The sequence below is a fragment of the Corylus avellana genome, chromosome ca2, assembly GCF_901000735.1.
Source record: "Corylus avellana chromosome ca2, CavTom2PMs-1.0".
NCBI lineage: Eukaryota > Viridiplantae > Streptophyta > Magnoliopsida > Fagales > Betulaceae > Corylus > Corylus avellana.
Genome location: NC_081542.1, coordinates 42,692,985 through 42,707,458, shown reverse-complemented (window position 1 = coordinate 42,707,458; position 14,474 = coordinate 42,692,985). Strand labels below are relative to the sequence as shown.

Genomic DNA, 14,474 nt, shown 5'->3' with positions numbered 1-14,474 from the left:
AAAACGCAAAATTGACTGAAAAACCCCAAAAGGATATATTTCTAATTTATGACAAATTTAAGCAGTGAAGGTGAAAGTAAAATAATAATAATAAAATTAGGGAAAAATTTTAAATAGCAATTTATATTTTATGAAAATGAATGAATGTTATGTGGACTTTTATACATATGGTTCCATATTTTAATTGCCAGCATAATTAGTATGATGTCGATTGCCATGTCAATAGGCATGTTTTGTTGGGCAGTTAAAAACCGCTCCGTATTCACTATCTACTCGTCTACATGGGTTGTAGGTGGATTTTCAGCTCATAATTTATACGGATTTTCAGCTCCTAATTCTAGCTCGAATACCATATGGTCCATATTCGCTATTCATACCTATGCAGGCAGATAGCGGAGTATGAGTATATAAATTTATAATTAGTTTTGTTTTATAAAAAATAGTTTGTATTAAGTTTATACATATATGCATTTTTTTATATATTATAATTCAATTTATAAATATTTGTATTGCTCAATGTTTACAATTCAATTTGTATTTTCATATTACAATTTACAAGTATTTAAGAGGGAATGGTTTTGATTAACTTAATCAAAACCAGAGTATTCGTATAATATTTATAGTTGAGTTACAAAGAGTTGATATTGATCCACAATACATTTAAAATGTGTAAGGTTTATCTGAACTAACAAAAGATAAAGATAAATAACAAATTAGTCTTCTTATCCTTCTTCAAATCTTGAAATCTCTTCTACTAGTTTATCTGATATGATATGCATGAGGGAGATGCATGTGTACAATTAAGTAGACTTGTATGAGATCAGAGAGTCTCGTGCTTGATCATAACTGTGATGCAGAGATGGAGTCTTTACTGTCTAAAGGTGATGTGGAAGTCTTCTCTAAAGGTGAGTCACTAACAATAAAAGGCTTTAATAAAAAAGGCCATACAAATTAAGTTCATCATAAAAAGAAAAGAAAAAAAACAAAAACAAAAACAAAAAAAAAAGCCTAAAAGAAGCCCGAAAGAGTCCAAAATACAAATTAAGCAGATGTCATGAGCGGTGAGTTCAAAAACAATGTCTGCACGTGTGCGGTTATGGACGGATTCCACAAAGTGCAGATGCGAAATAAGAGTATTTATCCACCTATATAATGAGATTTACACCCCTACATGTTAAATGGTTGACGTGGAAAGTGTTAGATGGACTAACATGTTAATTTACAAGTGATTTGTAGTAAAAGCAAATGTAGGAAGTCAATTGCTTATATCTTCTGCATTTCTGGCAAATTTTCCTTTTCACTGTGGTACTTTTGGACTTTGGCATTATCTTCCTTTTTGAGTACAGGGATAATTTTTTTGTTTTAAAGCACCCTTATACAAATTACTAGAAGTAAATTAATGATGTCATACTCCTTGTTAATAATGTTTCTGAAGTCTTATGTTTGGGATTTTGTTGTTGAGAATAATATTTGTTTGAGAAGTCTGGTCTGACGAGCAAGTTTGGTGTACTTCTGAGTTTGGTTGAAATCTCGCGAGGAAATCTCTTTCATCTTGACATGTCTAGATGTAATACATTGTGCTATGGGTGTTGGCTTGGCTAACATTTTAAGAGGGGTCATTTTCATTCTTAATCCGAAAAGAAGAGAGAATAGAAAACCATTCGAAAATGCTTCCAAACATGAGGTTAGAAGCGGCCCATCTAACTAGACAATGTGCACAACAAAATAAAACCGAAAAGACAATATTTCAGTCTTGAGATGTTAGCACATCATGAGAAGTTTGGTGGCAGCATGATAATTTATCATTAGAAAATCTAACAACTATAACTGCGCTTTGTAAGTCTTTCTTAACCGCAACAACAAAGCACTGCAGCGAAACAAGCATTGAAGGAGATTGAAACTGAGCTAAAATAAAGTCTCCACCCAATAATAATACAACACAAGAGTACGAAGACTAAGAGCCTGTTTGGGATTGCATTTGAGAAATAGAGCTTTTAAGTTAAAAAACGTTTTTTTGACAAAAGCTTCAGTCAAAAGTGCGTTTTAGTCATTTTTAGGCCTTTGGAACCCTTTAAAGTAGGGGTATAAAAAATTATTGGGGAACCGGAACCGGAACCGGGAAACCAGGGAGCCGATTCCGGTTCCGGTTGTAAAAAAACCAAAAACCGGGGATCCCGGTTCCTGTTTTGGGCACCCGGTAAAAACCGGGAAACCGGAACCGGGTACATTTACATATAATAATAATTTTTAATTTTTTAATATTTTATATATATATAAAATTAATATACAAAAGAGCCAATGCCTCTATAACAGTGATTTTTCTTTGATAGCGCCAAATTATTATTTTGCCCTTTGGTATTAAGCTCGCCCAATTTAATTAGTAAGGAAATAATGAATTTGATTTGAGGTTATTTTGTTTTTTAATACGCAAAGGCTGGTAAGAAAATAATGAATTTGAATTAGTTTGATCGGGTTTTTGGGTATTTCACCTCACTTACTTTTTGTATGATGGTGTAAATTTACGGTTATGCCTTATTCTTTCTTTGTCATAGTTAAATTAAGAGGGTTATTTGTGTCTTCTCATCATTTCTATTTTCCTTCTTTCTTTTTTTCATGAGGTTTCAAAAGAAAAAAAAAAAAAAAAAAAAAAAAACGGTTATCGGTAGGTAAAAGCAGACTGGCGATGTCGGGACCAGTTCCGATTCACGGTTCCCAAATCAGAACCAGAATGCCTGAGTTCGATCCTGTTTTTAGTAGAAAGCAGAAGCGGACAGGGTTATCTGCACTGCCAAAGTGTTTTTTTTAATTTTTTTTTATCCAAGCGAAGTGCACTTTTTTTTTTTTTCTTAAACAAATTTTTTAAGTATTAAACGCACTTTTAAACCCCCAAATACAATCCAAAACACCCCCTAAATCTAAAGCCTACACAAAACAACAAAAGAATAAAAGCAATAACAAAAGAACAAGAAGACACCCAGATCTCTTTTTTGTGTGCTATCTTTGTATTTCTGACAAGCTTTTTGCAGCAAATCTCTCCAGCTAGGTGGGTTTTTTTATTACAAATCTTAACTTTTTTGAAGCAATAATCTCCTAATTTATAAATTGATAATTTAACCTGATATCATAAAAGACATCCATGCCACCATCCTCCTTCTAGTTTTTAGGATGCTCCTTGAAGGGAATTTCATTCAATACATGTGATGCTTCTAAGCATTTTTCAACGACTCTCCGACTGCCAAGTTGGACTCCTGAATTGTCACACCTGTCCCCTTCGTCTTCCCATACACGCAGAGACGGAGGGAGGGGGGACCAGGGTGGGCCATGGTCCCCCCCAAAATAAGGAAAAAAAAATTATAAAAAAAAATTAAAAAATTAAAAAAGTAAAAGTAAAGTTTTAATTTTAGTTATTTAGCCCCCTCCAAAAAAAAAAAAAATTGGCCCTATTTTTAATTTTGTTGGCCCATATCTATTAAATGTTTTTATTTTTGGCCCTTACTTTTAAATGTTCACTTTTTTTTGACCCTTACAGTAGTTTTTACTTCATAAAAAACAACTAAAATAATTTTTTTTCATAAAAAAATTTTAAAGAACCGAAAAAAAAATTTAGCTGACCCCCTTCCAAAATTTTTTGGCTCCGTCCCTGCATACACGCAAGGTGTCTTCCTTAGCACGCAAGCTTCAAGTCTTTCAGGTGCATTTCTTTCGCCGGCATTTGTTTGGATGTTTTCTCAGCCGTTCGTTTGTGGTGGTGGGGACTTGGAAAGCGTTCTTGCCCCTTCCGTGTCTCTTGACTTTTGTTTCAGTAATCGCTTTCAACGACCCATATAAATTAAATCAACTCATTTTTTACTTTTTTTTTTTACTATTTATTTGTATTCATAGTGTAAAATTTGACCGTTGGATCATAGAAATGATGACATTGCTCCATTTTTTTTTTGAGCAGAGCCTTATATTTACCCGCCAAGTGATTGCATGAAGTATTCAACCATGAAGTATGAACGAATGATGGCGGTTTAAGATTGCATGTGGTTGCCATCTCTTTCAAAATTTTGCCCTCGTCTTTTTTACTGCACTTTTGAAGACCATTTCTCTGCCAAAGTTTTTTATTTTTATTTTTTTATTTTAATTTAATTTTATTATTTTATTTTTAAATTTTTTGGCCATATCTAATAAAAACTTTTGACCATATTCTTAATTTTTTTGGCCTATTCCCATTAAGTTTTTTTATTTTTGGCCCTTACGGTAGTCTTTAGTTCATAAAAAACAACAAAAATAATTTTTTTTAATAAAAAAATTCTAAAAAACCGAAAAAAAAAATTTGGCTAGCCCCCTTCCATAAAATTTTCAGGCTCCGTCCCTAACTTATACTTAAATAAAATTCATACAAGAATGTTAAAGGTTCGCTGAGAGCAGACAAAACTTTTTATAACATTCAAAGTCGTCTACGTGATCAAAGCGGCAATGTTATAATTAGAGACAGAGGGAGGGGGGGACCGGGGTAGGCCATGGTCCCCCCCAAAATAAGGACAAAAAAAATATAAGTAAAAAAAAAATAATAATAAAAAATAAAGTAAAGTTTTAATTTTAGTTATTCGGCCTCTTCCAAAAAAAAAAAAATTTGCCCTATTTTTAAATTTTTTTGCCATATCCAATCAAAACTTTTGGCCCTATTCTTAATTTTTTTGGCCCATGCCCATTAAGTTTTATTTGTTTTTTGTTTTTTTGTTTTTTTGTTTTTTTGTTTTTTAATTTTTGGTCCTTATAGTAATGGTTCATAAAACAACCAAAAAATTTTTTTTTAATAAAAAAATTCTAAAGAACCGAAAAAAAAAAAAAAAAATTTGTCTGGCCCCCTTTCATAAAATTTTCTGGCTGCGTCCCTGTTCATAGCTCTGTAAAATTTGACCGTTGGATCATAGAAATGATGACATTGCTCCATTTTTTTTTTTTTTGAACAGAACCTTATATTTACCCACCACGTGATTGCATGAAGTATTCAACCATGAAGTATGAACGAGTGATGGCGGTTTAAGATTGCATGTGGTTGCCATCTCTTTCAAAATTTTGCCCTCATCTTTTTTACTGCTCTTTTGAAGACCATTTCTCTGCAAAAGTTTTTATTTTTTTTATTTTTTATTTTTTTTATTTTTTATTTTTAATTTTTTTAAATTTTTTTTTAAATTTTTTATTTTATTTTATTTTTATCATGGAGAATGCAGATTGGCTAAAAACAATCAGGAAATGCTTGAATATATTTATAGAGTCAAGCAACCAGTTCAAAGTCTTCTTCCATTTGATAAATCTTCTATGAAAATGTTGAAAGATAGCCACCCCGCCCGGCTACCTGCCTTGTGACGAAAAAAAATCAAACCCAATTAATATCTAATAAAAGTTGACTAAGAAAGTGCAATAACTCCTCATCAGCAGCTCATCTCTCTTCCATTCATTCTCTGTTTCATTTTTCTTAGCTATTCCCCATGAAGAAGACTAAACACCAACAGCCTCTCCTGCTGTGCTTTTTGCTGCCCGTTTTCCTCTTCTTCCAATCCATATCGGCTGTTGATTTCGTTTTCAATGGCTTCAACTCCTCCAATATGTTACTCTATGGCCTGGCCACCGTTGAATCTCGTGTTCTAACGCTCACTAACAACACAAATTACTCAATCGGTCATGCTCTTTACCCAGAAAAGATCCAGGCAAGAAATCCAAATTCTTCTTACGTGTATCCTTTCTCAACTTCTTTCATCTTCTCGATGATTCCTTACAAGAATATTCCTCCTGGGAATGGCATAGTTTTCATTTTTGTGCCCGTTACTGAAATCGAAGGCGCGACGTCAGCTCAATATCAAGGCCTTTTCAACTTCACCAGCAACGGGAATGCCAATGACCATGTCTTTGGTGTCGAGTTTGATGTGTTTAGGAACGAAGAATTCGATGACATAAGCGCCAACCATGTTGGAATCGACGTGAACTCCCTCACATCAAATGCCTCACACGATGCCGGGTACTGGCCCGACGACCAAAGAAGCGACAACAGCAGCAAGGCTGATGATGAGAAGTCATTCAAGGAATTGAAGCTTAATAGTGGTGAAAATTACCAAGTTTGGATTGACTATTCAGATTCTTTGATTAATGTTACTATGGCTCCGGCAGGCATGAAAAGGCCTCGGAAGCCTTTGTTGAATGTTTCTCTTAATCTTTCTGAGGTTTTTGAGGATAAAATGTATGTTGGCTTTACTAGTGCTACCGGAAAGTTCATGCAAAGTCACAAGATTTTGGCTTGGAGCTTTAGTAATTCAAACTTTTTGTTAAGCGAAAATTTGGTTACCACCGGTCTGCCATCGTTTATTCTTCCAAAGGGTTCAATATTTCGATCGAAAGGGTTTATTGCAGGATTCACAGTGGGAGGTTTCTTCGTTGTTGGTCTTTGTGCTCTGTCTGCTCTGTTTTCGATCAAGAGGAAGCGAAGGAGAGCTAGGGAGAGAGAGGAAATGGAAGAATGGGAATTGGAGTATTGGCCACACAGAATGTCTTATCAAGAAATTGATGCGGCCACAAGAGAATTCTCAGAAGAAAATGCGATTGGAAGTGGAGGGAATGGGACGGTTTATAAAGGTGTTTTAGCAGGAGGGGCAGAGATTGCAGTGAAATGCATTTCACATGAAAATGATGGGATGAGAGAATTTTTGGCTGAAATTTCAAGCCTTGGGAGATTGAAGCATAGAAGTTTGGTGGGGTTGAGAGGGTGGTGCAAGAGAGACATGGGGAACTTCTTTTTGGTTTATGACTATATGGAAAATGGGAGTTTGGACAAGTGGGTGTTTGAATGTGATGACAGGAAGATGTTGAGCTGTGAAGACAGAATAAGGATTTTGAAAGATGTGGCTTCAGCAGTCTTGTACTTACATGAGGGGTGGGAAGCAAAAGTCCTACATAGGGACATTAAAGCCAGCAATGTGTTACTTGACAAGGACATGAACGGAAGGCTAGGGGATTTCGGATTAGCCCGAATGCACGACCATGGTCAAGTGCCTAACACAACTAGGGTGGTCGGGACCGTCGGATATTTGGCACCAGAAGTGGTTAGTAGTGGGCGGGCATCGGCTGAAACTGATGTGTTCGGATTTGGTGTCTTGATTTTAGAAGTCATGTGTGGAAGGAGGCCTATAGAGGTAGGGAAGCCACCTTTGGCAGATTGGGCATGGCTATTGATGGTACAAGGGCAATTAATGAATGCCATTGATGAGAGATTGAAGGGAAGAGGCGAGTTTGATGAGGAAGAAATAGACAGGGTGCTTCACTTGGGCTTGTTGTGTGCTTACCCTGACCCAAGTTCCCGCCCAACAATGAGACAAGTAGTGAGAGTGTTGGAGGGGAACAAAGAGGTGGAGGTTGAGGTTGAAAGTGAGGATATGGATGCATACTTGCTCCAAAGAATGAAATCCATGGGTAGGTGGTCTGAGATTCCACAAAATTTTGGGTCTTCATCACACCCAACATTTGAAGATATTTGGCAGTTCAAGTCTTCATCCATGACTTTCTCTTGGTCCAATTCTATGGCGGAGGGCAGATGAATCTGTCATCTCAGAAGCAACGGAAGATTTCCTCAAAACGCTTGGGGATTGGCTTCCAAACGTTGGCAAATATTCATTTGGTAAGTTACGCCTTGCTTTATGACTCTGACCAAGAAGACGGCATGGATCTAGACATGAACATGGTGTCCATTTGAACAAAATATTGAGGGAATAGTTTTGATTAGCTTATACCAAAACTCAAAACCTTTCCATTCGATTATATAGAGGAGTGTATCCATTTATACTTTGTAGTGTTAACTGTACTCTTGAATTTACAGGTAAGAAATGATATAGACGCTAAAATGTGAGTGCATGTGTGATTTTTATGTCTTATAAAGAAAAATAGTTGTTAATATATCTAAGCGAACCAAAGCATATTAGCATATTCTCTTTGTAACAATTAATATCGGAGCTATTAATAGGCATATTTAGATGAATTAGGTTTGTTTTCTTTCCCTGCAAAAAGAAAGAAGAATAAAGTGATCCTACACTATTCATTTTGGCATGCTGCAATTGACTCTGGTTTTGAGCACCAGTTGCATGCTTGAATACCAATGACATTTCTTGAAATGCAGGTTCTTTTTGTGGTTATTTTCATTCACTTGCATTTAATTAAAGGTTATTTTATTAGTTAGAATTAGATCAATTCCCTCCTCTTAACATTAGTGGTTGAAGGACTTGAATTGTTTGTGGTCCATTTGAAGAATTTGAAGAATAGAACTGAGAGTAGGAACAAATCCAATGTTAGAGAAATAAGATGTTTGTTCCCTATAATTGAGTCATATGTAACATGTTTGGCACATGCTTGATATACTTACCTTGGTGCTGGACCGCTGGTTTGGTCCTCCATGTATATCTTCAACTGTCTCATTGTTTAAGGCCTAATAGTCAAGAAAAAACCTCCAAATACTTTCCTCACTAACAGCAGTGAAGAAGAAAAAGGGGCTCTGACAGGGTTTTATGATTCCAGTCTGCAACGTTTTCCTTACCAACTTCTCTATCTCTTCCTTCTGGAAAAAGGGATAACTATGGGGTCTGATTGTGATGATTCTGTGATCATGGTTCCTATGAGGTTGAAGGCCTTTAGGCTCTGCAAATTTTCTTATTAGATAGTCCATTTGGGGATTTGGGTCTTGGTCTAGGGAAGATTTAGGGCCCCTTTGGTTTGCGAAATAGACTCTGAAATAAAATGACTATTTCCATGGAATAAACCCCAATGAATGGCCAGCCACCTACAAAACGCCCTAGGGTGGCGCTACCACCCTCGGAGGGCCTCGCAGTGGACCAGCGAAGCCCTTTAGGGGTGGTGCGGCCACCCCATGGCCATCGGGGGTGGCCCTCTGTGAGAATCCATGGTGGCCTAGCCACCCCGATTCACATTGGGGGTGGCCAAGGCCACCTCCGATGGCCCACGCCACCCCGGAATCTCACCGGGAGTGGCCTTGGCCTTGGCCTTGGGGGTGGCCGGCCACCAATTGGGGTTGTCGGCCACCACACGTTTAACCTTTTTTTTTTTTTTTTTTTCTTAAAAAAAAAAAAAAATTGAGATTTGAAAAAACTTAGAAATTAAATGGGTTTTTTAGTAATCTTAGTTTAATTTCAATTATGAAATATGTGTTGCTACCAAACTAGAGAATTAGAATAACTAGCACATAACCCGCGCTATGCGCGAGATTCTTCATTATAATTTAATTTCAAAACTTAAACGCATCTCATCTTAGTTTTCATTATAAGTTAAAATGGGTGTGTGAAAATACATACTGAAGGTTATACACCAGTAAATTACTGAACATTTAATGCAATCAAATTTTTTTTTTATTATTTTTTTTAAATGTACCAAACATCTACTTAATTAAAAGTATAAAAGAAAAAACAAATTTCAAGAATGACACTTGAAATTTAATGATCAAAATATTAATAGAAAATTAGTAAGAAACTCTGATATTGTTGATAGGATACTTATTATATTGTAATACAAATAAAACCCATAAAGTTCTAATAATTTCAGAAAAAATACAGAGTAAAATAAACAAAATATTCTCTCTTCTTTTTTAATACAAAATAAAACACACATTTCACACAATATTTAATGCAATCAAATAAATTTCTTTCAACACTTCCAAAAAATGCTAGAAAATTCAAGTAAATCACAAAAAAAAAAATCTAATAAAATATTTAAATGAATTAAAACATAAAATCTTATTGGTGTGATACATATTATATTTCAATACAATGAAACTTTCTAGAGAAACAAACATAATAATTAATTTACAGTCGTGTAAAATTTATACATAGATACACAAAAATAAATCCAAAACTAATATGATAAGCGTTTTACAAAAATGAAGAAGAAGCATTTTAGAAGGAAAATTCTTTTTGGTTACCTCTTCAAAAATGAAGAAGAGGTATTTATGTATCTATTTATATATAGATACCCTAGCATATAACTTGCGCTATGGGCAGGGTTCTTTATTATATTTGATTTTAAAACTTAAACGCATCTTCATTTTTTTTTTATTAATTACATGCTAAAATAGTCATGTTAAAAAATCAATCATCACTCTTTCAATAAAAAGACATGCTAAATGTTATATTTAAATACAAATAAAATTCACATAATTATGAACATTTGAGAAAAAAAAATTATGAATACAAAATAAAACAAAATCTTTCAATCAAGATTTAATGCAATCAAATAAATCATCTATCTTATTTCATTGAAAATAAAACCTATATAATTCCGAATATTAAGAAAAAATAAGCAAAACAATATTGCTTTCAAAAGTAGAGGAAAAAAAAAAATTAAAAATATGCTTGAAAATCGGACTAAATTACACAAAAAAAAAAAAAAAAATCCATAAACATTCAAATGAATTAAAACATAAGACCTTTAATTTTAGTTTAATCTATATAAATTAGAATATGTAAAAACATTGTTGGTCTAGAAAAAGAAAAAAGGTTAAGAAGAATAATTACATTCAAGTTGAATTTTTAGGCCAATAGATTATGTTTTTGTTAATGTTGGAGAGTGGAGAAAGAGAAAGATAGAGATGGAGAGAAAAAAAGATGAGAGATATTAATGTTGGAGAGTGGAGGGAGAGATTTTTTTTGAAATTAAGAGAGAGAGAGAGAGAGATGTTGAATGAGAGTGAAAGACTTGGAGAGAAAAAAGAGAGATAGATGTGGAGAGAGAGGAAAAAAAGGAGAGAGAGAGATATGAACCGGTTTAAGAGAGAGAGATGTGGAATGAGATTGAATGACTTGGAGAGAAAACGAGAGAGAGAGAGAGAGAGAGAGAGACAAAAAAAAATAGAGATAGAGAGAAATCAAAAATATGAACCGTTCAATTTTTATCTGTTCACTTTTTAAAATAATGAGTTAAAAAATCGGTTTAGTCTTTAAAAAAATTGATCTTTCAATCAAAATTTAATGCAATCAAATAAATCATCTATCTTATTTCAATACAAATAAAACCTATATAATTCCGAATATTAAAAAAAAAAAAAGAAGCAAAATAATATTGCTTTCAAAAGTAGAGAAAAAAAAAAAAAAACTTAAAAATATGCTTGAAAATCCGAGTAAATTACACCAAAAAAAAAAAATCCATAAACACTCAAATGAATTAAAACATAAGACCTTTAATTTTAGTTTAATTTATATAAATTAGAATATGTTAAAACATTGTTGGTCTGAAAAATAAAAAATAAAAAAAATAAAAAAAGGTTAAGAAGAATAATTACCTCCAAGTTAAATTTTTAGGCCAATGGATTATGTTTTTGTTAATGTTGGAGAGTGAAGAAAGAGAAAGATAGAGATGGAGAGAAACAAGAGGAGAGATATTAATGTTGGAGAGTGGAGGGATAGAGATTTTTTTTTTGAAATTAAGAGAGATGTTGAATGAGAGTGAAAGACTTGGAGAGAAAAAAGAGAGAGAGGAAAAAAAAGGAGAGAGAGAGAGAGATATAAACCGGTTCAAGAGAGAGATGTGGAATGAGAGTGAATGACTTGGAGAAAAAAAGAAAAAGAGAGAGAGAGACGTTGAGAGAGAGGAAAAAAAAGAGAGATAGAGAGAACAAAAATATGAACCGTTCAATTTTTAACTGTTCACTATTTAAAATAATGAGTTAAAAAATCAGTTTAGTCTTAAAAAAAAAATTAGTTCACGCCACATGTCGCGATTTGATGGCACTTCAAAAGAAGGCTTCGGCTATTATATATGATATATGATATGATTTGATTTGTAGTATTTGTTTCCTTATTTGATTTGGACATTGATAATATTTAATTTATTAAATAATTTATATATAAAAAACTCTTAAAATATAATTTTTTTTGATAAGTAAATATATGGGTAGTACGGCTAAACTCTTAAAATATAATTAAATGTCATTAATTACGCTAATTTAATGACTGGTTTTTTAAGTAAGAACCGGTTCACTCTTAAAATACCGGTTCACAAATTATGTCTTAAAAAACCGGTTTTGGCATTAAAAGCATTAAAATAAAAAGGGGAGAAAGAGAAAGATAGAGATGTATTTGAGGAAAACTTGACCCCATAAAAGAAAAGGAGGACAAAAGGAAAAAATAGCATACCCGCAGTGCACACTCATTGACCCTCTTATATCATAAGAATCACTCCTCTGCTTCAAAGTGGGGTATCCACCAAAGTCCGAACCTCCAAATTCTCCATCTCTAGCTAAATTTTCCTCATAAATATACGTTAAGTTTTTAAGAAGTGGGGAATCAGAGGGGACCTTTGGCATTAAGGCAATGGCTTCTTCCACAGGAAGGTAACATACTGGACAAGCTGAAATATAAACAAGCAAAAAACTCAGCAAAATCATTAACATCACAGTAATAATAAGGTACATCATTGTGCACATACATCCTTGCCATCTTGGAACGTGTGAAGAACTAACTACATTTATGTGGAAATGTTGGGCAGTGATTGCTAAAATTTTCACCCAAAAACAAAAAGATAAGGTATGCCTAAAGTTTTAAAAAGAAAATGTAGAACTTACGCCTTGGTCCGGTTCTTTTTCTATCCGCTGGTGGGGGAGGCAGCGTAAAAACATTACATGGATGCCCTGGAGGAAGCGTGTAGCCCAGAAAAACAGCAGGAGGAGGAGGAGGCAAGGTCAAATCTTGAACCACTCCCACTAGATTCGGCGAAGAAAGAGCGTCCCTTTCCACAGGGTTTTTCAAAGGTATGCTCTCGTTTACACCAATAGTTTGGACAGTCTCACTTTCTTGTCCATCTTCACCTAAAGATGCGCCAAAATGCATATATTATTTCCTCACACAAAGTAAATCAAAATGGCAGACACTGACTGCCAAAAACAAGGATATCACAGAAAACAGCTTCTGCAAAGGCGGCATTTGGGTAGAGGCATATATATGAAAGCGGATTAAATTGAACCAAATACAAGGAACAGATACAAAGAGCTCATGTCCATCAGGTAAATATCTGCATCCTTGATTTTAACAATAAAGTCAACATTGGAACTTCAACCACCAAACCCAGTATAGTCTATAAAAGAAGAAGAGAAATGAATGACTTCTACAAATAAAAACCCAATATTACTACAAATCCAAATCACTAATAGATTTTAATTACCATAAGCATCTCAGTAATGGGATGATAAGCCACAAATCTCTCTGCATATTATTGAACTTGGAATTTAAAGGTTCATTAATAAGCAAGTAAATGCTAGAACCAACTCTTTCTTCCTAAAAGTTGTTTCTATCTAGTCATATCCAAAAATTGATAGTGAGACCGACTTTATAATGTGCTTTCCACACTTGCAATAATGTGCTTTCCACACTTGAAATGATATCATTTCATATATATCAACATGTTTTGTAATATATGGGGTATTATATACTTTGCATTACATATTTATCGCACCTTTTAAATAAAAATTTGATTACGATTAACGTGACAGTATTATATGAATTGTCAGGTCAATTTGTAAATTTATGCGGCATTTATTATGTAAATTTTTAAATAATTTAATTTGATTGTAGCTAACGTGACAGTTCTACATGAGCTGTCATGCTAGTTTTATAAAGAATTGTAATAATTAAAAAGTTGTAAGATCATAAGCATTTTTTTCATTAATTAAAAGAAGGGATGAAAACATAAACACTACATGCTAACGAAGACTAGCGGTCGATGAAGCTACCGTGCAAGCGAAAGCATTAAAGAGGGGTCGATCTTAAGTGGGTTGGATGTCTCGGATTAGGCTATAAATTGAAATTATTAAATGTCAAACTTGAACTTTTAGCATTGTTATTGAGTAATGCTAAAAACCATGCTTTTATCCCATAACACTATCTTACCTTGACTCTGCTAATATGGTAGTATCGATCTGTCCTTATTTCTTATTATTATTTTTTTTTTAATTTTTTTCTTTCTATAAGGGCTAATTGGCATTACTGTTTTTGTTGTTAGTAAAATGAAATAATAGTGGGATAAAAGTGTAGGTTCTAACATTTTTTGTTATCTATTAATAAGATAGATGATAATTGAGTTAGCTCCTTAATGGTAGATAAAAGCGATATGGAGAATAAGTGAAGTGTTGGAAAGCAACAAGAATTATAGAGAGATAGACATGAATCCAATTGAAATAGACATACTATTTGTCTTTAACACTTGAGAGGAACATATGGCATCTTTTGCATTAAGAAGAAGAGTGTCATAAAATAATTAGCTTGCCTTGTGTTTATATTTGATGCCAAGTCTATGCTAGACAATGGCACCACCACCGCCCTCCATCTTGTCTGATAATGAAAGTTTCAATCCAAGTTTCTTGTTTTAATTATATGACAGCTTGAAATTTTATGATTAATCAATATTTTTGTTGAATTTTATGTTTATTTGTTATTTTCATTCCCCAT

The 14,474-nt window shown here is 33.7% G+C and overlaps 1 protein-coding gene across 1 annotated transcript; it reads left to right on the top strand.

Moving 5' to 3' along the window:
• Window positions 1-5,477: 5,477 nt before the first annotated feature.
• Window positions 5,478-7,795, top strand: LOC132172557 (L-type lectin-domain containing receptor kinase VII.1-like). Its single transcript, XM_059584074.1, has 2 exons — window positions 5,478-6,419; window positions 6,483-7,795. The coding sequence occupies exons 1-2, from the start codon at window positions 5,478-5,480 to the stop codon at window positions 7,572-7,574; spliced, it is 2,034 nt and encodes a 677-aa protein (XP_059440057.1). The 3' UTR covers window positions 7,575-7,795.
• The last annotated feature ends 6,679 nt before the right edge of the window (window positions 7,796-14,474 follow it).